The 24,552-nt window shown below is 43.6% G+C and overlaps 1 protein-coding gene across 2 annotated transcripts; it reads left to right on the forward strand.

Annotated features, from left to right (window-relative positions):
- Positions 1 to 260: 260 nt before the first annotated feature.
- Positions 261 to 24,217, forward strand: LOC140487774 (derlin-2-like). 2 transcript variants are annotated; one of them, XM_072587023.1, is made up of 7 exons: positions 261 to 394; positions 5,875 to 5,940; positions 6,176 to 6,249; positions 11,609 to 11,702; positions 16,756 to 16,951; positions 22,440 to 22,530; positions 23,002 to 24,217. In XM_072587023.1, exons 1-7 carry the CDS (start codon positions 302 to 304, stop codon positions 23,135 to 23,137), a joined length of 750 nt encoding a protein of 249 aa, XP_072443124.1. In that variant the 5' UTR covers positions 261 to 301; the 3' UTR covers positions 23,138 to 24,217. The 2 variants fall into 2 exon arrangements, with proteins under 2 accessions (XP_072443124.1, XP_072443123.1); XM_072587022.1 differs by lacking the exon at positions 22,440 to 22,530.
- Positions 24,218 to 24,552: the final 335 nt, after the last annotated feature.

Consider the following 24,552-nt stretch of genomic DNA (forward strand, 5'->3'; position numbering starts at 1 on the left):
CGCTCCCCTCCCACTTTCACACCCACCTCCCACCCCCCATTGTCTTCACTCTGTTCCGGTTCCTCACGTGCGTTTTCCCTATTGGCTGCACCTTTGTTTTCGGATGAACCGATTGGGTGCCTATGGGGGATTGTTGCGGGCCGTTATTGGCCGGTGAAAGCAGACGTGGCGCTGTCCCCACCCCCTACGCTTTGATTGGCTTTGGTGTGGTCCCGCCTTTTCCCTGCGGTGTGACTGGGCCGTGGTCAGGCTGTGGCTCTGCCATTGGCGGCTGTCGCCGTCAGTCAGCGGTGGACGCATCATGGCGGCGGCAAGTTTGCTGGAGGAGTACAGGAGGATGCCGAGCATCACTCGGGCCTATACTAGCGCCTGTGTGCTCACTACTGCGGCCGTGGTGGGTGGAGGTGGCGGTGGAGTATTTGGGGGGGGAGGGGGAGAGAGAGAGAGAGAGAGAGAGAGAGGGTGAGGGTGAGGGTGAGGGTGGGGAGAGAGAGAGAGAGAGAGAGAGAGAGAGAGAGAGAGGATGAGGATGAGGATGAGGATGAGGGTGTGGGGGTGTGGGGGTGTGGGGATGAGGATGAGGATGAGGATGTGGGGGTGAGGATGAGGATGAGGGTGTGGGGGTGAGGATGAGGGTGAGGGTGGGGGTGAGGGTGAGGGTGAGGGTGGGGATGGGGGTGAGGATGAGGGTGGGGGTGAGGGTGGGGATGGGGGTGAGGATGAGGGTGGGGGTGAGGATGAGGGTGGGGGTGAGGATGAGGGTGGGGGTGAGGATGAGGGTGAGGATGAAGATGAGGGTGTGGGGGTGAGGATGAGGGTGGGGGTGAGGATGAAGATGAGGGTGTGGGGGTGAGGATGAGGGTGGGGGTGAGGATGAAGATGAGGGTGTGGGGGTGAGGATGAGGGTGGGGGTGAGGATGAAGATGAGGGTGTGGGGGTGAGGATGAGGGTGGGGGTGAGGATGAAGATGAGGGTGTGGGGGTGAGGATGAGGGTGTGGGGGTGAGGATGAAGATGAGGGTGTGGGGGTGAGGATGAGGGTGGGGGTGAGGGTGGGGATGGGGGTGAGGATGAGGGTGGGGATGGGGGTGAGGATGAGGGTGGGGGTGAGGGTGGGGATGGGGGTGGGGGTGAGGATGAGGGTGAGGATGAAGATGAGGGTGTGGGGGTGAGGATGAGGGTGGGGGTGAGGATGAGGATGAAGATGAGGGGGTGGGGGTGAGGATGAGGGTGAGGATGAAGATGAGGGTGAGGATGAAGATGAGGGTGTGGGGGTGAGGATGAGGGTGGGGGTGAGGATGAAGATGAGGGTGTGGGGGTGAGGATGAGGGTGGGGGTGAGGATGAGGGTGGGGGTGAGGATGAGGGTGGGAGGGTGAGGATGAGGGTGGGAGGGTGAGGATGAAGATGAGGGTGTGAGGGTGAGGATGAAGATGAGGGTGTGAGGGTGAGGATGAAGATGAGGGTGTGAGGGTGAGGATGAAGATGAGGGTGTGAGGGTGAGGATGAAGATGAGGGTGTGAGGGTGAGGATGAAGATGAGGGTGTGAGGGTGAGGATGAAGATGAGGGTGTGAGGGTGAGGATGAAGATGAGGGTGTGAGGGTGAGGATGAAGATGAGGGTGTGAGGGTGAGGATGAAGATGAGGGTGTGAGGGTGAGGATGAAGATGAGGGTGTGAGGGTGAGGATGAAGATGAGGGTGTGAGGGTGAGGATGAAGATGAGGGTGTGAGGGTGAGGATGAAGGTGAGGGTGTGAGGGTGAGGATGAAGGTGAGGGTGTGAGGGTGAGGATGAAGGTGAGGGTGTGAGGGTGAGGATGAAGGTGAGGGTGTGAGGGTGAGGATGAAGGTGAGGGTGTGAGGGTGAGGATGAAGGTGAGGGTGTGAGGGTGAGGATGAAGGTGAGGGTGTGAGGGTGAGGATGAAGGTGAGGGTGTGAGGGTGAGGATGAAGGTGAGGGTGTGAGGGTGAGGATGAAGGTGAGGGTGTGAGGGTGAGGATGAAGGTGAGGGTGAGGATGAAGATGAGGGTGTGGGGGTGAGGATGAGGGTGGGGGTGAGGATGAGGGTGGGGGTGAGGGTGGGTGGGTGGGTGAGTGAGTGAAGGAAGGGAATGTGGGTCTGATGTGTGTAGTCAATACCGTCAGAATTTCTCATGGTACATTTGGCAGCTCTGTGTGTGGTTGAGGGGGAAATGGGTTAAGAAACACCACACACTGGAAAGCTTTAACGGTTACTTTGGAGAGAGAAGCAGTGTTATGTTTGGGATTGCTAGACAGGTTGTACTGTACGAGGATTTCTGGATGCAGTAGGCACTGCTTCAAGGACGCTAAGTGTTTGGGAGGTAGCAATTCTGGGCGCATGTTAAACAGTAGCAGTTCCTGCAGCCGTAGGTTTGAAAGCAAGTGCTGATAGAGAATGTTGTGAGGAAGAGATTGTGGTAACAGTTTGTCATGATGGATTTGCACTCCTGATCTCTGGGTGCAGAGCCATTAGGTTATTATATCCATATTGTATAACATGCCAGTGGTTCTCCTGTAACATTGCAAATACGGAGTCAATGCAAGTAGATTCAGAGGCTGGGGAATAGCTCAGAAACTTCACGCGTTGAGGGTTACTTTTTGGACTGGAGGCCTGTGACCAGCAGTATTCCACAAGGATTGGTGCTGGTCCACTGCTTTTTGTCATTTTATATAAATGATTTTGATGCAAATATTGGAGGTATGGTTAGTAAGTTTGCAGATGACACCAAGATAGTGTAATGTCATGGACAGTGAAGATTATCTCAGAGTACAATAGGACCTTGATTAGATGGGTCAAGGAGTGGCAGATAGTTTCATTTAGGTAAATATGAGATGTTGTTTTTTGGTAAGGTAAACCAGGGCAAGAATTATCCAATTAGTGGTAGGGCCTGGGAGTGTTGCTGAACAGAGAGACCTAGAAGTGCAGGTGCATAGTTCCTTTGAAAGTTAAGGGGCAGGTAGACAGGTTGGTGAAGGAGGTGTTTGGCATGCATGCTGTCATTGATCAGATCATTTGAGTATAGGACTTAGGATGTCGTGTTGCAGCTGTACAAGACTTTGGTAAGGCCACTTCTAGAATACCACATTACTTCTGTTAACCTTTCTAATAGGAAAGATGTTGTTAAACTTGAGAGAATGTAGAAAAGTTTTGAGGCTGTCGCTGGGACTACAGGGATCGAGATATTGGGAGAGGCCAAATAGGCTGGGGTTTTTTTTTCCTGGAGCATCAGAGACTGAGGGGTGACTTCTGTAGAGGTTTATAACAACATGAGGGGCATGGATAGGGTGAATAACCTTTGTCTTTTACTATAGTGGGGGGAGTCCAGAACTAGAGGGCATGGGTTTTAGGCGAGAGGGGAAAGATTTTTAAAAAGACCTGAGGGGTAAATGTTTCACGCAGAGGGTGGTGTGTATGGAACAAACTGCCAGAGGAAGTGGTGGAGGTGGGTACACTTATGACGTATAAAAGGATTGGTTTATGAATAAAAGCATTTTCGAGGGATTTGGGCCAAACGCTTACAAATGGGACTGTGGCAGATTGGGATATCAGTTGGGCATAGATGAGTTGGACCTTGTTCTGTGCTGAATGACTCCATGTAATTCATTTGTTTTGTATTTTATTGAATTCTTGAACTACAATGTTGCAATATGAATTCTCACTGTCTCGGTTATTATAATAGGTCTCCCATGTAGTAACATTGTCAATCTGCTAGTGGACCTGAATGATACTTTTATAAATCATTCTTAAGGTGTGGGCATCACTGAATGGGCCAGCTTTCATTGTCCATCTGTAATTAGCCTGGAGCAGATGTTGATTAGCTGGCTGTTTGAATCATTACAATCCTTGTGGTGCAGGGAAATCCACAATACTGCTACTGAGGGAGATCAGATTTGAACCCACTGGAAGAAAGGTGATATATTTCCAAGTCAGGATGCTGTGTGGTCTGGAGGGGATCTTCCGGGTGGTGATATTCCCATGTATCTGCTGCCCTTGTCCTTCTAGTCAGAAGTTATTGTGGGTTTGGAAGGTGCTATCTAAAGATCTTTGGTGAATTTTTGCAGTGTATGTTGTATATAGTATATACTGCTGCTCCTGAGTGTCGATGGTGGAGAGGGGTGGATGTTTATGGATGTGGTGCCAGTCAAGCAGGCTACTCTGTCCTGGATGGTGTCGAGCTTCTTGAATGTTGTTGGAGTTGCACCCATCCAGGCAATTGAGGAAAGTTCGTCATACTCCTGTCTTGTGCCTTGTAGATTGAGGACAAGTTTTGGGGAGTTAGGAGATGAGTTACAAGATGCAATATTCCTAGCTTCTGACCTGCTGTTGTAGCCATTGTGTTTATAAAGTGAGTCCATTTGAATTTTTGGTCATTGTTAATCCCCAGAGTGTTGGTAGTAGGACATTTGAGTGATGGCGAAACCATTGAATTTTGATTTGATTTATTGTCTCGTGCATTTTGTTACAAATTACAGTGAAAAGTATTGTATAGTGTTGCCACTGTCTGGCACCATCTTCAAAGCACAAAAAACACCCAAAAGATGGAATGTAAAGGCAGAAGAATAAAGAAAGTGTCCATCCTTACATTTATTCTTGTTAAGTGCTCTGCCGTGGGCCTGAGTGCCCTTTGCTGTGCTGCTGCCACTGGAATGAAAGTTGCCACTCTTGGATGCCAACTCGCCTCCACCCGTGATCTTGCTGAATTCTGCCAATGCAGATACTGTTGATGCCGCTGAGTGGTGCACCAGTCCAAATTCAACTCTGCCACCACTGGGAGTCTGCTTCAGGCCTCCCTGAATCTGCACTGGCCACAGATGCTGCCAGGAAGCCAGACCTGCCTCTGCCGCTGCAGCCAATGGGCAGCTGTCATGTTGCCTCTTATTGGAGATGATCATTGCCTTCATTTGTCGTGTGAATGTTACTTGCCACTTGTCAGCCCAAGCTTTGGTGGTGGACGTTGCAGGTTTCAAAGGTTTTATTGAAGGAATCTTTGTGAATTACTACAGTGGATCTTGGAAATACAGACTGGTCTCTTGAGTGTTGGTGCTAAGGAGAGTGAATATTGAAGGTAGTGCTTGAGGTGCCAGTCAAGCGTGCTCCTTTGTCTTGAATGCATCACACCAGCAAAAGAGTGTGGTTCATTTATGAGAAAACTTGGATTTCTTCTGGTACCTTTGATGATCCTAGGGCTTCCTAAATGCTTTTGAGCCACTAGAGTATAATCAGTGTTGTAGTGCAGTTAATGTGGCAACAATCTTGTGCACAGCCTGAGCCCACAGTTAATAAAGTGATATCAAGCAGGCAGTCTATGATTAGTGGCATTGATTTGAGGATGATATTTTAGTTGGGACATTTGTCCTGCCAAATAATGTCCTAGTAGTTTTTGTGATGTTTAATATGTTTTTGATTATTGCTTTAGTTTGTGGCCTTGGTGCATCTTGCAGTTGACTGACTCCTCTGTCTAATTGTATACTCTACAGCAAAGAACCTTTGCTGATTTTTGTCTCTTCCTTTCTTCAATCCCTGGTCCAGGGCAGTGGCTCAGATTGGCTACTGCATCAAAAGCAAGGATTAAGTTTAGGAATTTCCAGTCTGCATTGCACTTTTCTGTGTACTAACCAAATAAAACCAACCTTAACCTGTTAACCGCAGTGATCATTATCTTTCTGAGAGAGGTAAAGGTAATCTCTAACTACCTGAGTACAGCAGCATGAACTTGACTGTCTCCAGTATCCTTCCTGTTCTTTTGCATGTTGTTTAATAGGATGTTTGTGTGCTGCTTGTTTATTCAGGCTGCTATTGAGTTTGTATCCTCTAGTTTATGCTTCCAGTAAACTCTCTCTTCTCTTTTCACAGCAACTGGAGTTCATCACTCCATTCCAACTTTATTTCAATCCTGACTTGATAGTCAAGAAATATCAGGTACATTTAAACAAAATATATTAACTCACATTTTATAATGCATTGCCCTGTGATATCTTTGATTTATTTCCACACTGTACTGCATTGAATCCAGCAGTTGTGTAGTTCACCCCTTGTTTGGTAATCTTAATTCAATAACTTCCAGTACAATACGCTGAGAGTTTATAAAGTTTATTAAATCATATAGTATGCATGTGTGTACTTAATTCATTCATGTTTCTCTTTTTTTTTGCAGGTGTGGAGACTACTAACCAACTTTCTATTCTTTGGGCCTTTGGGATTTAGTTTTCTGTTCAATATGATCTTCTTGTATCCTTTTGTGTGATAGAATGGGATGGCAGATGGGTTTGAGTTGAAGAAGTTTTACAGACCCAGCCGTGAGTTCTGACCTGATTCTGATTCTGATGGTGTTGGGAAGACAACACATACCCCCGAACCCAAATAGGAGCTGACTGTCAGCAGCACTGTGGTTTGTTGTTTGTTCTGATTATTTTAATGCCAGGAAGTGAAACTGAAAATAAAGTTAGAGCTTAAAAACTCTAATCCTGTTTGGCTGCTTAGTGGAGTTATTGTTGAACTTGTTTCATTGCGAGTTCACTTGCTGCTGATGAGTCAAGCTTAAGGAGTGAGCTTTCCAGCACAGCAACAGGCCATTTAGCCCACCAGATTTGTGCATGTTGTAAATTCAACCTTTTTCAACCCTCTCTCGTCGTCCAGAGGCTTTGCAGTCTCTCTCTCTCCTGCAAATGGTTAAAGGTTTGAAATATTGGTCCTTTGCTGGTCCAGGATGAAACATGTTCACTTTATAAAACACTTCAGTGAGTGGGCAGCACCTTATTACAAACTTTGACCCACATGTGAAGCAGCTGGAGACTGAAAGCTGTACAAGGTCTGCAACCCTTCCCTCTTGGCTAAGAATGTGTTGAGATCAGTTGGAGGTACTGTAGTTTCTTCTTTGCAGCCTGTAAAGGTCATGGGCCTTTGATGCTACACAGCTTTCTGGGGTCCTGAACACTTTGAACCTTTTCAAAGTTCTTTTCAATATAGTTTTGGAAATCTGCTTGTGGCCTTCTTGATGTGTATCATTTTACAGCTGGGAGTAAATTGTCAATGGTTTCTCATTTGGAAAATCTTAATGCAAATGTTTTGTTAAAGAAATGAGTCATTGACAACTACACACAGTTAGAAGTGCTTATAATTAGCTGTGGTTGCACAGAGGTGGCCATTCAACCTGAGTCTCCACCAGCTCTCTAAGGCAATGTTGTCAGTACCATACCCCCACTCTGTCCCATGAAGAGTAGTGCCTATTTTTGGGCATCACAGATTATACTTTCCCCAGACTCAGACTGACCACCTTTCCACTGTAACCCAAAGGCATTAACTCTTGGTGGGATTCATGAGTGCCTACCAGAGCCTGTGTAACGTAGGCATATTTCATGTTTGAAATCAGCTAGCAAGAGTAGCCAAGATAACCAGTGATGGGGGACAGAAAATCAAATCCAATCTCGTTCTTTTCCAGTGCACCTTCTCACTATCTCTTTCCAGCTGAGGTCTGCTGGAGCTATGTATTTTATTCTAAGAGTTTGGGAATTGCTGACCAGTCCAGGCCTTGAGAAGTTTGAAGAACTGCTGCTGCTGTTAGGATTGGTGGGTGGTGGTGGTGGTGGCGGGGGGTGGGTGTTGTGGGGAGATTCTCAGATTTTGATCCAGTGAGGTAGTAAAGGGATGGTAATGTATTTTCAAGTCACAAGAGTGCGTGGTTTGGAGGAAAATCAGGTAGTGGTGTTCCCGTATTTCTGCTGCCATTGTCCTTCAAGGTGTAGACGTCATTGATTTGAAAGCTGCTGTCGAAGGAGTGAGCATTTCAGCACAGCAATAGGCCATTTAGCCCACCAGATTTGTGCGTTTGTAATTATTAATCTATCTTCCCCCTAACTACATCTATCCAATTGGTCTGCTTGGTTCCCCATGCCAACGAGTGTGGGTAAATAAGTTTTTCATTGCTCTCTAGATTTATTACGGAGATCTTGTATTTATGATCTTGAGTTTTGGACTTTCCCCACAAGTAGATCCATCTTCTACTTTGTTGAATCCCATCATAATTTTTTAAAAAAGCTTCCCTTAGGTCACCCTTTTTTTTTAAGAGAAAAGAATTCAAGCCTGTTCAGATTGATCAAACGTGCTTATGTTTCACCTTTCTGAACCTGATCCTAGCATCCTAATAGCTGGTGTGGCTGTATTCTGCTCACTTTACGCGGGTAGGATTTGTAAATTGAGACACGGCTGTTAGACTGCACCTTTACCCATCAGATCCCAGATGGGACCACTGACAAGTGAGTTATTCAGCAAACTCTAGGCATTAACATTAGTATACTTGTCTTTCTAGAGAAGAAAACTGAAAAAACCTCTGTTACCAAACCTTTCACAAGCACTAGATGTCTCAAGTCACTTTACAATCAATGAAGTACTTTTGGAGTATTGCCTATGTTACAAATTACAACATGGCAGCCAACTTGCAAACAGCAAGGGCTCTTGTGTACTGGTAGTGTTCCTACTTCAGGACCTGGAGGCCCAAGTTCAAGCCCACATGCTCCAGAGGTGTATAATAACATCTCTGAACAGAGTGATTAGAAAATAGACATATAAAAAGAAATTGCAGACAACATCCCACAACAGCAATCAGATAATGACACAATAATCTGTTTTGTGATGTTAAAAGAGGATAGTTATTAATCACAGCTCTGGAGGTAACTCTCCTTGATCATCAAAGTAGTGCTTTGGAATATTTTACATCCACCCAAGCAGGTAGTTGAGTCACTGTTTTCTCCTCTCAATAATTGTGCCAAAGTCTGTGTGATTTGAACCCAGAACCTCTTGAATCAGAAGTAAGTATACTATTGATTGAGCCACAGACAGTAAGAACAAACCAATTGTGCGTGAGTTACCTGCTCTCTGATGATTGTGTGCTGTCTGTTAGGCTCATAAACACGGAAGTCTGTCTGTCGAAACCTGAATAAACTTCAGGTTTTCTTGAGCTGACATTATTAGAAACTTGTACATAAACTAATTCCGTTCTTGAGCTATAATTAGTTTTTATTTGCATAGGAGGATGTGTGTGTTAAGATTTGAGATTGTGACCCTTGCACATTTTTAAACTATTTAGCCGTCTGTAGTGCAGTGCGTGGGTAGTGCAGATAGAATGTAAACTTCATGTAGAGCAGGATTGAGAGTTGGAATGTAATTGGAGGACAGTGGAATTCAGACTCCCTTAAAGTCAGAAATCTGTCTTTATTTCTGAAAAAGTATAAACTACTTTGTTCATATTTATAACAGAACCTGTCCATGTGAACATACCATCAATAATTACACTTTTTCTAATTGTTACAAGAAAATATGAAAATAGAGGAAGTTGATTAGAGTATACTGTATTAAATAGATTAAAAACCATTTGACTCATCAGGCTGTTTTGACTTGCTTGTTAGAGCAATCCAAAACTAATTCCACTGCCCTGCTATCTCTCCATGACCCTATATCCATTCCCAAACTTATCCCATTTTCCCCAGGTCTAATCTAATTCCACCACCTTGCAATAATAAAAGAACTCCATAAACTAGACATCTGAAACAAAAGCAGAAGTTGCTTGAGAAACTCAGGTGGTCTGGCAGCATCTGTGGAGAGAGAAACGTAATTAATGTTCCGCGTACAGTGACCCTTCAAAATTGATAGCATCTGGGGAAAAAGTGATATTTGTCAGAGATTTTGGGTTGTCCCTGCGGAATACAGGGTTAACGGTAGGGTTCTTAGTAAGGTGGAGGAGCAGAGGGATCTTGGGGTCTATGTTCATAGATCTTTGAAAGTTGCCACTCAGGTGGATAGAGCTTGTAAGAAGGCCTATGGTGTATTAGCGTTCATTAGCAGAGGGATTGAATTCAAGAGTCGTGAGGTGATGTTGCAGCTGTACAGGACATTGGTAAGGCCCCATTTGGAGTACTGTATGCAGTTCTGGTCGCCTCACTTTAGGAAAGATGTGGAAGCTTTGGAGAGGGTGCAGAGAAGATTTACCAGGATGTTGCCTGGAATGGAGAATAGGTCGTATGAGAATAGGTTGAGAGTGCTAGGCCTTATCTCATTGGAACGGTGAAGGATGAGGGGTGACTTGATAGAGGTTTATAAGATGATCAGGGGAATAGATAGAGTAGACAGTCAGAAACTTTTTCCCCGGGTACAACAGAGTGTTGCAAGGGGACATAAATTTAAGGTGAAGGGTGGAAGGTATAGGGGAGATGTCAGGGGTAGGTTCTTTACCCAGAGAGTGGTGGGGGCATGGAATGCGCTGCCTGTGGGAGTGGCAGAGTCAGAATCATTGGTGACCTTTAAGTGGCAATTGGATAGGTACATGGATGGGTGCTTAAGCTAGGACAAATGTTCAGCACAACATCGTGGGCCAAAGGGCCTGTTCTGTGATGTATTGTTCTATGTTCTATTGTTGGAGGAGATTTCCGAGAAGTGTCAGAACCACCAATTTGAAAACACTTGAGATTTTTAAAAGTGGGCCACCTCTGTCATCAGAAAGTAATGGATGATAAAATGGTTGTATCAGATGTCGATTTGATCAAGGACAGTTTTTTTTTCCAAACTCTGTGCACTGAATGATTATAAGACTGTCATTGTCCTGAACGTTTGAATCGCTGTTTCTTGTGTTTCGTAATAAAATGATGTCTCATCTTTGCGCTTTCAAAAAAAATTACCCTGTAAGGATGTCTGACCATGTGGAAAGTGTCAGTTTTGTACTTTTCCTTGAATCCCACAAGTGATGTTAACTTGTCCCTGCTTTGTTAACTGGAATAAGCAGTACAGGAATAGTTCAGTCATTTTGGGGAAGCTGAACATACACATGAGAAAGGAGGGAATAGAAAGAATGCTCAGATGGAGCTTAAAAACTGGCAGACACTGATGGGGTGAATGGCCTTTCTCTGTGCTGCAAATTCTGTGCAATTCTTTAATCATGTAACAAAGCCTACAGCAATTGTCAAAGTGAAGAAGCGAGCAGTCAGCTCATTTAAAAGCTAATACAAAAGGATATGTTTAAACATTGGCTGAATCAAAGTTTAACCTTGAACCAATGCAGTCCGTGTGTTTGATCCCCAAAAGTGAATTTTGTTCTGTGTCAATTCAGCTCATCTATATTAAGTTGGCTTCAGCTCACCAAGGTCAGCCATCAGATTTGCTCATGACCCCTGTCCAGCAATTCTTGCTGTACAGAGTCAGGCTCACTTCTGATCTCTGAATACTTGACTGATTGTGTGGAGATCGCGGCAGGTTCCAAATGTGGCAAATTCTAAGGATTTGTGGGAAGTTCTAAGGATGAGGTTAATGAGTCCCATCCCAGCATGGTTGAAGTGCAGGAAATTTCAGTAGTCAGGCAGTAAGACCGAGGTTGCATCCTTACCTCCTACCTTTCAGAACCCCAGCAGGCACAGAACTGAATGGAATCTGGAATTTCGCACCAGCTGCTGTCCATAATCCATCTGGAATGTCTGAATCCCCAAATCTGTAAACTGGCTGGTTTTGTGTGTGTCACTGGGCGGAGTTTGGGTTGAATACCCCCAGCTCCGAGGGACTAGATCTGACAGTAAATTGCAGGTTGTCTTCTTTTACTCTGTCCCAGATACAGATACTGTCGAATGTTGGAAGAAGGATCATTCAGGGGAAGAACGGCTGACTTTCTGCTCATGTTTATTTTTGGTGGGTTTTTAATGACAGTATCCTTTTTGCAGTGTACCTGATAGCGACAGTGGTCATTATTGTGGTCTCTCATATAGTGCTTCTTTATAAATTGAATATTTTTCAGATTGCTGAGTGCTTCTTTCTAAGCCATTGAAGATCATTCTGAACTTATTGTGGACTGTGCAGTGACAATTCCAAAACTCTTCTCTAACTGTCCACTATCCTGAATATCCAGGCAGAGCTGTTTGTGATAGAAAGAAAGGTTCATATTTATATATTTCAAAGCCTCTGTATATCCCAGGAAATTAAGTACTTACTCCATATTGCAATTTTGGGAAATGGTTTATAGTAAAACATGACGATTAAGTTAGCCTGAAGCAGCCTTCTGTAGAGGAATAGAACACTGCTATTTTCTGGGTCTGTAGATTGAAAGAAGCAAAAATGGCCTTTAGTAGAGTGTTATGGTCGTCTTGTCGGATGTGGGAGTTTAGGGAGAGTTTGAGTTACTGAGGATTATATCTGCAATAAATGCCATTGGTTGCGAATCCTATCAGATCAAATGGATCGGTTGGAGAGACAGTTACAGGTAATGAGGAATTTACAACAGCAAGAGGATGTGATGGATGGCAGTTATAAAGGGGGGGGGGGGAGTTGCAGATACAGTCACATAGATGGTTTAACTCCAGGGAAGGTAAGAGAGGTAGGCAGGTAGTGCAGGAGTCTTCTGTGACTATCCCCATTTCAAACAGGTATGCTTTTTTGGAAAATGTAGGGGGTGATGGATTCTCAGGGGAATGTAGCACAAACAGTCAAGTTTCTGGTATCGAGACCGGCTGTAACACAAGAGAACAATTGTGTTAGGGGGGTTTCTAGTCCGAGACTCAGACAGACGTTTCTGTGGCCAGCAGCGAAAGATCGGAATGGTGTGTTGCCTCTCTCTGTTGCCAGGATCAAGGATGTCTCCCAGGGGGTACATTAAGGTGGAGAGGGGCCAGCAAGAGGTCATTGTCCACATTGGAACCAACGACATAGGAAGGGAAAAGGTTGAGATTCTGAAGGGAGAATTTCAAGAGTTCGGCCAGAAATTAAAAAGGGGGTCTTCAAGAGTAGTCATATCTGAATTACTCCCAGTGCTGCAAGCTAGTGAGGGTACGAATAGGAAGTTAGAGCAGATGAATGCGTGGCTGAGGAGCTGATGTAAGGGAGAAGGATTCACATTTTTGGATCATTGGAAGCTGTTTTGTACAGTGACCTGTACAAGAAGGACAGATTGCACCTGAATTGGAAGGGGACTAATATACTGGCAGGGAGATTTGCTAGAGCTGCTCAGGAGGATTTAAACTAGTAAGTTGGGGTGGTGGGACCCAGGGAGATAGTGAGGAAAGAGATCAATCTGAGATTGGTACAGTTGAGAACAGAAGTGAGTCAAACAGTCAGGGCAGGCAGGGACAAAGCAGAGAACAAGGTAGGACTGATAAATTAAACGGTGTTTATTTCAATTCAAGAGGCCTAACAGGGAAGGCAGATGAACTCAGGGCATGGTTAGGAACATAAGACTGGGATATCATAGCAATTACAGAAACATGGCTCAGGGATGGACAGGACTGGCAGCTTAATGTTCCAGGATACAAATGCTACAGGAGGAACAGAAAGGGAGGCAAGAGAGGAGGGGGAGTGGTGTTTTTGATGAGGGATAGCATTACAGCTGTGCTGAGGGAGGATATTCCCGGAAATACAAGGGATGATCACCTTATTGGGATTGTATTGTAGACCCCTTAATAGTCAGAGGGAAATTGAGAAACAAATTTGTAAGGAGATTCTCTTATCTATAAGAATAACAGGGTGGTTATGGTGGGGGATTTTAATTTTCCATACATAGACTGGGACTGCCATAGTGTTAAGGGTTTAGATGGAGAGGAATTTGTTAAATGTGTACAAGACAATTTTCTGATTCAGTATTTGGATGTACCTACTAGAGAAGGTGCAAAACTTGACGTACTCTTGGGAAATAAGGTAGGGCAGGTGAGGGGAGCACTTTGGGGCCAGCGACCATAATTCTATTAGTTTTAAAATAGTGATGGAAAAGGATAGACCAGACCTAAAAGTTGAAGTTCTAAATTGGAGGAAGGCTAATATTGGTGGTATTGGGCAAAACCTTTCAAAAGCTGTTTGGGGGCAGATGTTTGCAGATAAGGGATGGCTTAAAAATGGGAAGCATTCAGAAATGAGATAACAAGAGTCCAGAACCAGTATATTCCTGTTAGGGTGAAAGGAAAGGCTGGTAGGTATAGGGAATGCTGGATGACTAACGAAATTGAGGGTTTTGTTTTTAAAAAAAAGGAGGGAGTTTATGTTAGGCATAGACAAGATAGATTGAATGAATCCTTAAGAGTAGGCAGTAGGAGTATACTTAAGATGGAAATCAGAAGGGCAAATAGGGGACATGAGATACCTTTGGTAAATAGAGTTAAGGAGAATCCAAAGGGTTTTTACAAATACATTTAAGGACAAAAGGGTAACTAAGGAGAGAATAGGGCCCCTCAAAGATCAGCAAGGTGGCCTTTGTGTGGAGCCGCAAAAAATGAGGGAGATACTAAACGAATATTTTGCATCCGTATTTACTGTGGAAAAAGATATGGAAGATATAGAATTTAAGGAAATAGATGGTGACATCTTGCAAAATGTCCAGATTACAGAGGAGGAAGTGCTGGATGTCTTGAAATGCGTAAAAATGGATACTTCCCAGGACCTGATCAGGTGTACCCGAGAACTCTGTGGGAAGCTAGACAAATGATTGCTGGGCCCCTTGCTGAGATATTGGTATCATCGATAGTCACGGTGAGGTGCCAGAAGACTGGAGGTTGGCAAACGTGGTGCCACTGTTTAAGAAGGGCGGTAAAGACAAACCAGGGAACTATAGACCAGTGAGCCTGACGTCGGTGGTGGGCAAGTTGTTGGAGGGAACCCTGAGGGACAGGATGTACATGCATTTGGAAAGGGAAGGACTGATTAGGGATAGTCAACATGGCTTTGTGCGTGGGAAATCATGTCTCTCAAACTTGATTGGGTTTTTTTTTTGAAGAAGTAACAAAGAGGATTGAGGACAGAGCGGTAGATGTGATCTTCCGTATGGACTTCAGTAAGGCGTTCGACAAGGTTCCCCATGGGAGACTGGTTAGCAAGGTTAGATCTCATGGAATACAGGGAGAACTAGCCATTTGGATACAGAACGGGCTCAAATGTAGAAGACAGAGGGTGGTGGTGGAGGGTTATTTTTCAGACTGGAGGCCTGTGACCAGTGGAGTGCCACAAGGATCGGTGCTGGGTCCAACACTTATATAGATGATTTGGATGGGAGCGTAAGAGGTATAATTTGCAGATGACACAAACGTTGGAGATGCAGTGGACAGCGAAGAAGGTTACCTCCAATTACAAATGGATCTTGATCTGATGGGCCAGTGGGCTGAGAAGTGGCAGATGGAGTTTAATTCAGATAAATGCGAGGTGCTGCATTTTGGGAAAGCAAATCTTAGCAGGACTTATACACTTAATGGTAAGGTCCTAGGGAGTGTTGCTGAACAAAGAGACCTTGGAGTGCAGGTTCATAGCTCCGTGAAAGTGGAGTCGCAGGTAGATAGGATAGTGAAGAAGGCGTTTGGTATGCTTTCCTTTATTGGTCAGAGTATTGAGTACAGGAATTGGGAGGTCATGTTGCGGCTGTACAGGACATTGGTTAGGCCACTTTTAGAATATTGCGTCTGGTCTCCTTCCTATTGGAAAGATGTGAAACTTGAAAGGATTCAGAAAAGATTTACAAGGATGTTGCCAGGGTTGGAGGGTTTGAGCTACAGGGAGAGGCTGAACAGGCTGGGGCTGTTTTCCCTGGATCATCTGAGGCTGAGGGTGACCTTTATAGAGATTTATAAAATCATGAGGGGCTTGGATAGGGAAATAGACAAAGTCTTTTCCCTGGGGTGGGGGAATCCAGAACTAGAGGGCATAGGTTTTGGATGAGAGGGGCAACATTTTCATGCAGAGGGTGGTACGTGTATGGAATGAGCTGCCAGAGGAAGTGGTGAAGGCTGGTTCAATTGCAGCATTTAAAAGGCTTCTGGATGGGTATATGAATAGGAAGAGTTGGGAGGGATATGGGGTGGGTGCTGGCAGGTGGGACTAGATTGGGTTGGGATATCTGGTCAGCATGTACAAGTTGGACTGAAGGGTCTGTTTCTGTGCTGTATATCTCTGTGACTGTGACTCTATGACCAGTGTTGTCACGCTGTGGTCTCACTCAACATGTTCAGCAATATCTGTCACTGGGCTGTGACTGATCAGCCAAGCAGCAGCAGGAATCATTGGACTCTGACTGAAAGGCCAATTAACAATGAGAATGACAGGTCTCTGACTGGGCCAATCGGCAGTGAGAATCATTGGGGTGGAGAAAGCTGCTGTTAATCACTAAAATACCAGGAGTGTTTTCAAAGGCTGGTATACCACTGTAACCTGGATGTGGCTATTCACTTTCGATTGGCTTCCATCTCAGCTCTGACCCAGAGTAAATGACCTTGGTCAGAAATGAGCTGGTGTCTCTGGTTTGGAGGAGTTAAATTCAGAAAGAGAATGAAGGGGAGCATGGCATTGTAATGTCTGGAAATTGCTAGCAAAGTTGTTCAGGTCAGGAGTAGTTTATAAATCACTAATGGGCAAACAGAGAATTGCTGACCTTTTCGCTCAGTATGGGGGGACATGCTGCTAATGTTACCTTTTGACATCTTACTCTGTTCCATGTTCATCAACAGCAAAAACAGAAATTGCTGGAGAAACTCAGCAGGTCTGGCAGCATCAATGGAGTTAATGTTTTGAGTCCAGTCACCCTTCAGAGCAAACTAGATTGAGTTGTTTCATCTTCTGATTAAAAAGTAAAACATCATTCTCGTTTGAGATAGCTGAACTAACCAGTGAGTGAACCAACCAAATGGCAGCCAAGTTCCATGAAATGCACATGAGTATGAGGCCACTATGGCCCACTGAATGAGAACCTTGCCTAATCTGCTCTTCCTGTCCAGGATCCTTGACTCTTGTACTCAGCTGTTTGGAATCTTTGCGAGCTTGTTCTTCCTGGGTCAGGCCTTCACCATCATGCTCGTGTATGTGTGGAGCAGGAGGAACCCGTTTGTACGAATGAATTTCTTTGGCCTGCTAAATTTCCAGGCTCCATTCCTGCCTTGGGTATTGATGGGATTCTCACTGCTTTTGGGAAACTCTGTCATCGTTGACTTGTTGGGTAAGATTTGGAATTTACCAAGTTTATATCATCTCATCCCAGCCTAATTTAATGAATTACAGTTAAGAACCGGGTTCATGAACAAATGCTTCAAATTTTCCACATGAAAGAAGTCTTGGATAACTATGCACATATTCCTCTTCTTATTTTTAATATTATTCTTCAGCTGTAGCTTGAGAGGAGATATTTAATTCGGCTATCTTCTCGTCAAACACAAAATTCTACCCAGTTACCTTGGTTTCCCTTAGTAATGCAAACTTCTGTGGATGTTGGAAATCTGAAGTTAGAAACAGAGAATTATGCAAATGTTTAACGGGACTGGCAGCCCATGTGAAGAGGAAAATTCAGGTCATAACAGCTGAGGAGAAATCAAATTCTGCAATGTTCACTTGGTTTCTTGATTCACAGGAGATGCCTGACCTGAGCAATTCTAACATTTTCAGTTTCTGTTACTTGTCTATGCAGAGCTGGGGTCAGGTGACACCTGCTTGGGAATTTGGGGTGTATGGGGCTGGGCGGGGGGGGGGGGAAAGGCTGGTGGTTAGAGGGAGGGGAAGTGAGGGAGGAGTAGCTGGCACTGAGTTTGTGGGGAGGAGGGGCTTGGTGCAGGTAAAAAAAATAGTACAGCACAAGAATGAGCCTTTCGGCCACTGTCTGTGCTAACCATTGCGCTGTTCTAAACTAATCCCATCTACCTGAATGTGGTCTGTATTCCCCTATTCATTGCCTATTCTTGGATCCATCCAAATGCCTCTTAAACATAGCTATCATATCTGCTTCTATTACCTCCTCTGGCCTCACATTTATAGGCACCTCCCACCCGCTCTGTTTAAAAAAAAAAGTCCTTTACACATCTCCTTTTAAGCTTTTCCCTTCTGACCTTAAATCAATGCACATAGTATTTGACATTTCCACCCTGGGAAAAGACTTCTATCCACTCCATTCATGCCCCTCAAAATTTTATATACTTCTTTCAAATCACTCTCTTGATTATCTAGCACCCAGAGGAAACCCACGCAGACACTGGGAGAATGTGCAAACTCCACACAGACAGTCGCTCGAGGGTGGAATCGAGCCAGGGTCTCTGCTAATCACTGAGCCACCATGCTGCCCTGAGCCTTAGCCATGAGGACTGTTTTGGCCTGAGTGGATTGGGCAGGAAGGCTACATGGTAAGACAGCAGATGAGTAGCGGTATATGCTTAAGGAGCTACTCCATTCATCACAACAAAAATATATCCCAGTGAGGAAAAAAAGAATGGTAAGGGGGCTCAAAAAAAACACCCATGGTTAAACAAGGGCGTCAAGGATATAATAAAGTCAAAAAGTAAGTTCTCCCATATTGCAAAGGCCAGTGACAGGATAGAAGATTGGGAAACTTTCAAACATTAGACAAAGGGATACTAAAAAATTAATGAAAAGAGCGAAGGTAAATTACAAAAAAACTAGCACAAAATATCAAAAAGGATAGCAAAAGCTTCTATAGGTATATAAAAGGAAAGAGTCGCTAATGATGTGACAGTTGCTTCCTTGGAAGATGAAACTGGAGACTTAATAGTGGGGGTCAGTGAGAGCGTAAAGGTGCTGAATCAATACTTTGCCTTAGTTTTCAGGGTGGAGGACAATAGTATCATTCCTGTTGGAATAGGCAGGTCAGAGGCAATAGATAAGATAGGATATAGAACAATCAACATCGTTAGGGCAAAGGTATTAAGCAAATGATTAGGATTGAGGACAGACAAGTCTCCTGGGCCTGATGGCTTACAGCCTCGGTTATTAAAGGAAGTGCAGCGGAGATAGTAAATCCATTGGTTACAATATTCCAAAATTCCCTGGACACAGGAAAGGTTCCAGTGAATTGGAAATTGGCTAATATAATGCCCTTAATTCAAAATGGAAGGGAGGTAAAATGTGGAAATTTACAGACCAGTTAGTTTAATATCTGTTTTTGGGGAAAGTGTTGGAATCAATATCAAAGAAGCATTATCAGGACACTTGGAAAGCCAAAACACTATCCATCTGAGTCAGCATGGTTTTATGAAGGTAAAGTCATGTTTGACTGATTTGTGAGAGTGCTTCGAAGAAGTAACAAGGAAAGTGGATAATGGGGATGCTGTAGATGTAATTTATCTGCACTTCTGGAAGGCATTTGATAAGATGCTGCACAAAAGGTTGGATCATATGGGATTAGGAGTCATTTATTAGCCTGGATAGATGGTTGGCTTTTGGACAGAAGAGTGTGTTGTGGTAAATACGTCCTTGGACCCCTGCTATTTATAATCTACATTATACTTGGGTACAGGGATAGAAGGCTCTATAACCAAACTTACAGATGATACAAAAATGGGTGGGATGGTAAATTGCAATGAGGAAAAAGAACCTTACAATGGATTTCAATAGGTTAGAGTGGGTCAAAACATGGTAGATAGAGTTTAACGCAGATAAGTGTGAAGTCATGCATTTGGGTCGAAAAAGTGGGAAGTTGATTTAATCTTGATGGGGAGAGACTTTGGGGGTGCTCCAGTGCAGAAGGCATCTAGGAATACTCGTTCTTGAGTCCCAGAAAACTAGCATGCGAGTACAGCAAATAATAAAGTGAATGGAATATTGGCTTTTATAGCTAAAGGAATAGAATATAAAGGTAAGAAACTATTGTAGCAACTGTACAAGATATTAGTAAGACTGCACCTGGAGTATTGTGCACAGTTTTGGTCCCCTTATTTGAGGAAAGATGTCGTGGCATTGGAGGCAGTTTAGAGGTTGATCCCAGAGATGAGGGCTTTGTCATATGAGGAGAGATTGAATATTTTGGGCCTGTACTCTTTGGAATTTAGAAGAATGAGGAGAGATCAAATAGACATGAAGCAGATGCTTTCTGTTGCGGGACATTGTAGACCGAGAGGTCATAGTCTTCGGATAAGGGGCAGCAAATTTCAAACCGTTGAGGAGAAACTATTTCTCCCAAAGGTATGTGAATCTGTGGAATTCACTCCCCCAAAGTGCGGTGGATGTTGGGTCAGTCAGTAAATTTGTGAAGTTACAGATTTTTAATTGGTAATGGTTTGAAGGGATATATAGAGAAGGCAGGAAAATGGGAGTGAGGAACATATCAGCCATGATCGAATGGCAGAGCAGACTAGCTGGGCCAAATGGCCTAAATCTGCTCCTATATCTTGTGAACCTTAGTAAAGTCTATGTAGATAACAACCATTGCACAATCCTCATCAATCACCTCATCACATCCTCAAAAAGCTCAATCAAATTTGAGACATGACCCCTCTGTACAGTCATGCTGAGTTTCTCTAATAAGATGCTTCTTATCAAAATGTGAGCAAATCCTATTCCTCAGAATCTTCTCCAATAATTTCCTGACAACTGTATAATTTCCTGGGTCATCTCTGTTGCCTTCTTTTAAACAAACGAACAACATTTGCTATTTTCCAGTCTTGTGGCACCTCACCCATGGTGAAAGTGGATACAAAGATGTCTGTCAAAGTCCCAGCAATTGCCCCCCTTGCCTCCCCCCAGTATTCTGGGAAAGATCCCAGCAGGCCATATTATCTACCTTAATGTTTTTCAAGACACCCAACATTCTGCTCCTTATTATCAATATATCCTGGAATATCAACATACTCCTCCCTAATCTTACCATCATTCGCTTCCTTCTCCCCGGTGAATACTGATGCAAAGTCATTAAGGACTACTTCCCCTGGTTCCATGCATAAATTCCCTCTTTGTTCTTCAGTAGATCTACTCTTTCCCGAGCTACCCTCTTGCTCATAATATATATATATATTAAATGCCTTCGGATTCTCAATAATTCTACTTGCCAACCACATTTCATGTTCCCTTTTAACTCTCATAAAGGAAACATGAAAGAGTTGAAATAAGGAGTTATGTATTTCCTTAAGGGCCTTATCTGACTTTGGTTCCCTAAACCTTATGTTAGCTTGCTTACTGTTTTTTGACTAAACCTTCAATGTCTCTCGTCATCCAAGGGTTCCCAGATCTTTTAACCTGAAAGTCTCCCACATATCAAATGTTGATTTACCCTCAAACAGCCACCTCTAGTTTCTCCAGTTCCTGCCTAATACAGTTGTAATTAGCTACCTCAAATGTAACATTTTCACCTGCAGACCGGTGTTATTAATAACTGTTTTAAAACAATGGACTTATGATCACTTCCCAAAATAATCGCTAAATGAAATGTTGATCCCTTGGCCAGGCTTATTCCCCAGTACAATGTCCAGTATGGCTCCTTCCCTAGTTGGACAACCTGTATATTATTCTGAAGAAATCCTATCGGACAACTACCAAATTCTGACCCGTCTAAGCTCCTAGCACTAAGGGAGGGGATGTTAAAATCACCCACTGCAACACCACTGTTGTCTTTACATTTCTCCATGATCTGCTTATGCTGTTGGGAGGCCTGTAGTAAAGCACCATCATTGTGATTATACCTTTCTCACTTCTGAGTTCTAAGAATATGTCTGTGCTGGATGAGCCATCCAAGATATCCACATACTGCAGCTGTGCCATTCCCCTTAATCCCCCACCCCTTTTTCATTCTCCCTCTATCATGTCTGAAGCATTGAAATCCTGGACTATTGAGCTACAAGTCCTGTCCTTCCCTCAACCAAGTTTCTGTAATGGCTACAGCATAGTTTCATGTAATAATTCGGACTCTTCGCTCAACTGTCTGACCTGTTATACTCAATAGATAAAAATAAAATACTTCAGGCCTAGCTGCATTTGTTAACCTGACCCTGCCTGCGTTTCCAGTTAGACTTAGTTGATTAAACCTTTTTTTTGTTCTCAATCATTCCACATGCTGACCTAATGCACTGAATTCCACCCCACACTAGTTTAAATCCTCCTGAATGGCACTAGCAAACCTCCCTGCAAAGATATTAATGTCCCTCTGTCGTCCTCCTACAGGTCACCAGCCCTGGAAAAGATCCCAATAATTCAGATATCTGAATCTGACCCTCCTTCAGCAGCTTTTTAGCCATGCATTCAACTGTTATCATTCTGACGTCACTGTCATGTTGCAGAGGGTTAGGGGGAGGAAGGAGAGACTGGCGTTGGATGGAGCGAGGGCAGAGAGTACAGATCGGTGTTGACAACAGGAAGGGTGGGTGAGTGTAGAGGTCAGTGTTGGAGGGACAGGGAGGAGAGAGTTGAGGAATTGACAGTTTTGTGGTGGGGCTGATTTGGGAGTGAGCGCGAGAGTGAGAGATTAGAGGAGATAAGTGTTAGATTCAGAGGCAGAGGAATGCACAGGAGGTCACTGACTGTGTACAAATGAAAGAATCTCAAGTGACCAGAGAAGGACACCAGGTTTTGAGTTGTGTAGCAATTACTCCTGTTTGTAACTATGAATCTTTTGTGAGAGCCTGAAAGGCACTATCAGATCTCTCGTCCCTAGAGCCAGTGGATGCCAATTTTGGTGGCCTTGAACAGGTGTTTTCACGTCCCTTTTGCTACAGGAATTGCTGTCGGCCATATTTATTACTTTCTGGAAGATGTATTCCCAAACCAACCAGGAGGAGTGAGGTTGCTGGTTACTCCAGGATTTCTGTAAGTGTTGTTTGTCCTTTATACTGACTAATGTTTGTTCATGCAAAAGACAATATGATGGTTGAGGGAATCTGACTACCTTTGGCTAAGCGTTGGGGAGTACCCATCACCCCAGTAATATAACCATTCTTCTACCTTTTCTGAAAGCTGTTTATTGATACTGGGCTAGCATGTTATGCCATTGGTTAACTCTCCAGTACGTGTGCTGATGAGTTAGTGGGTATTGTCACAGTAAACCCAAGCTGACTCATGGAGTGTGGCACGTTCTTAGGCAAGTGCCAATCAGATTTCCTTCAGGTTCCTATCAGGTTTTTCAGGCAGTGCTTGCCTGATGCAAATTGTTACGTTCAGTTGCAATCCTGTAAATGAGCTGCTAGGTTCAGGTCCCTGTCTCTCAGACACTACTGTAGCTTTTGAGAATTCTTATAGTAATGTTCATAAACAATGTAATTGTGTTTCCTCCTCTTACAGGAAGGCAATATTTGATGTTGCAGAGGAAGATCCCAATTACGACGTGTTGCCTGAGGACCAGCCTGGAGAGTTTGATTGGGGTCAGGGGCAAAGACTTGGGGAACAGAATGAACAGAACCCTAATGGACAGCAGTGATATTTCACATTCCATCGAGAAACTGGACACTTCTGAAATGAAGTTTTTTAATAATGTTATTTTATGTAGAATTTGTGCTGCTTTCATGGTCTTTGATTTCCAACTTTGGCAATTAAAATGCTAATTGATCACGGTTACTATCATGAGCAAATTGCAGGATATTCTCTGTATGGAGTATCTATTTAATTCTGTTTTGAACATTTTTATTGCAAGGTCATTGTATCCTAGGTGCTTATGAGAGATTCTTCGTGCAACTGAATATTTAAGACAGCTGGCCTGCTGGCTTTTTCCAGGCTGCTGTATGAATGTATAGTGTCAAGGAATCTTTGTTCCTACCAAGGAAACTGTGGGGCTACTGTGATGTTCCTGTGTCCAAATACTTTATTGACTTTAGTGTTGAAACTCACAAGGCAGCATTGAGAGTTAGCACCTTCAGGAAAGTGGGGCAGGGAATCTTTGGGTGTGATTTTGACTGGGGTTTCTGCACTTGGTTTATAAATATTTAAGTTCCTGTCCTTGTTTCAAATGCATTCTGGAGCTGAGATTCAGCAAAAGGATGAGCTGTTTGGGACAGAAATGGAAAAGCTTTTGTCCACTTGGATTAAGCCTTGTTATTTATACCTGGAGAAATGATACTTTCTGATAATGATAATCTCTTTAAAACCAGCTCCTAATTTTAAAAAAAAGTCACAAGCTGATTGTTGCAAAGTCTTTGAGAGGTACTAGGATCATCTTTTGTTTTTGTTTCATACTTGGATTAAATCGGTGAGGACTGGAGGTTTTGATTTTGTGAAGAGACTCTCACTCAAGGATGTATGTGTATGTGATTGGATATTCTCTCTATTTTCTTATCATACAATGAATTTAGTTCTGATTCTTGTGCGGTTTGTTGATATTTCAGATTATACAATTTATTGATATCAATCAACAGAGGCCATGAGGCTGGATTTGGAAAGCCTGTCGCTTACAATTATGATCCCTGTAGAGACCAATAACTTGAAGTTAATTTTATAGTACCTGATAAAAATAAAAAAAGTAAATGTATTAAGAGTGTTACTGTAATAAAGAAACCAGAATTAACATTGGCCAAATGTTCACAGACAATCAACTAAAGCTGTCTTTGTATTTGAGCATTGTCTTATTACTCCTGCTGTGTATAATACTTTAAGATGTATGTTATTGGAGAACCCAGTCTCCCAGTATTCTCAGCTTTCCAGAACACCCGCTCCTTCCTTGGCCCTTTTTAAAGGTTGTTCCATTCTGCCTGAGCATTCCAGAACCAACTTACACCATTAGGTTCACACATTAGCTATTTCTTGTCCCTTAAATCTCATCCTTGAACAGAGAGCCCATCCTGTTATGTCTTTCCCTGCCCTTTACAGGAACTGCTGGTATTGCTCATTTAGTGTTTATGT

Source organism: Chiloscyllium punctatum, chromosome 17 (assembly GCF_047496795.1).
Source record: "Chiloscyllium punctatum isolate Juve2018m chromosome 17, sChiPun1.3, whole genome shotgun sequence".
In the NCBI taxonomy this organism is placed as follows: domain Eukaryota; kingdom Metazoa; phylum Chordata; class Chondrichthyes; order Orectolobiformes; family Hemiscylliidae; genus Chiloscyllium; species Chiloscyllium punctatum.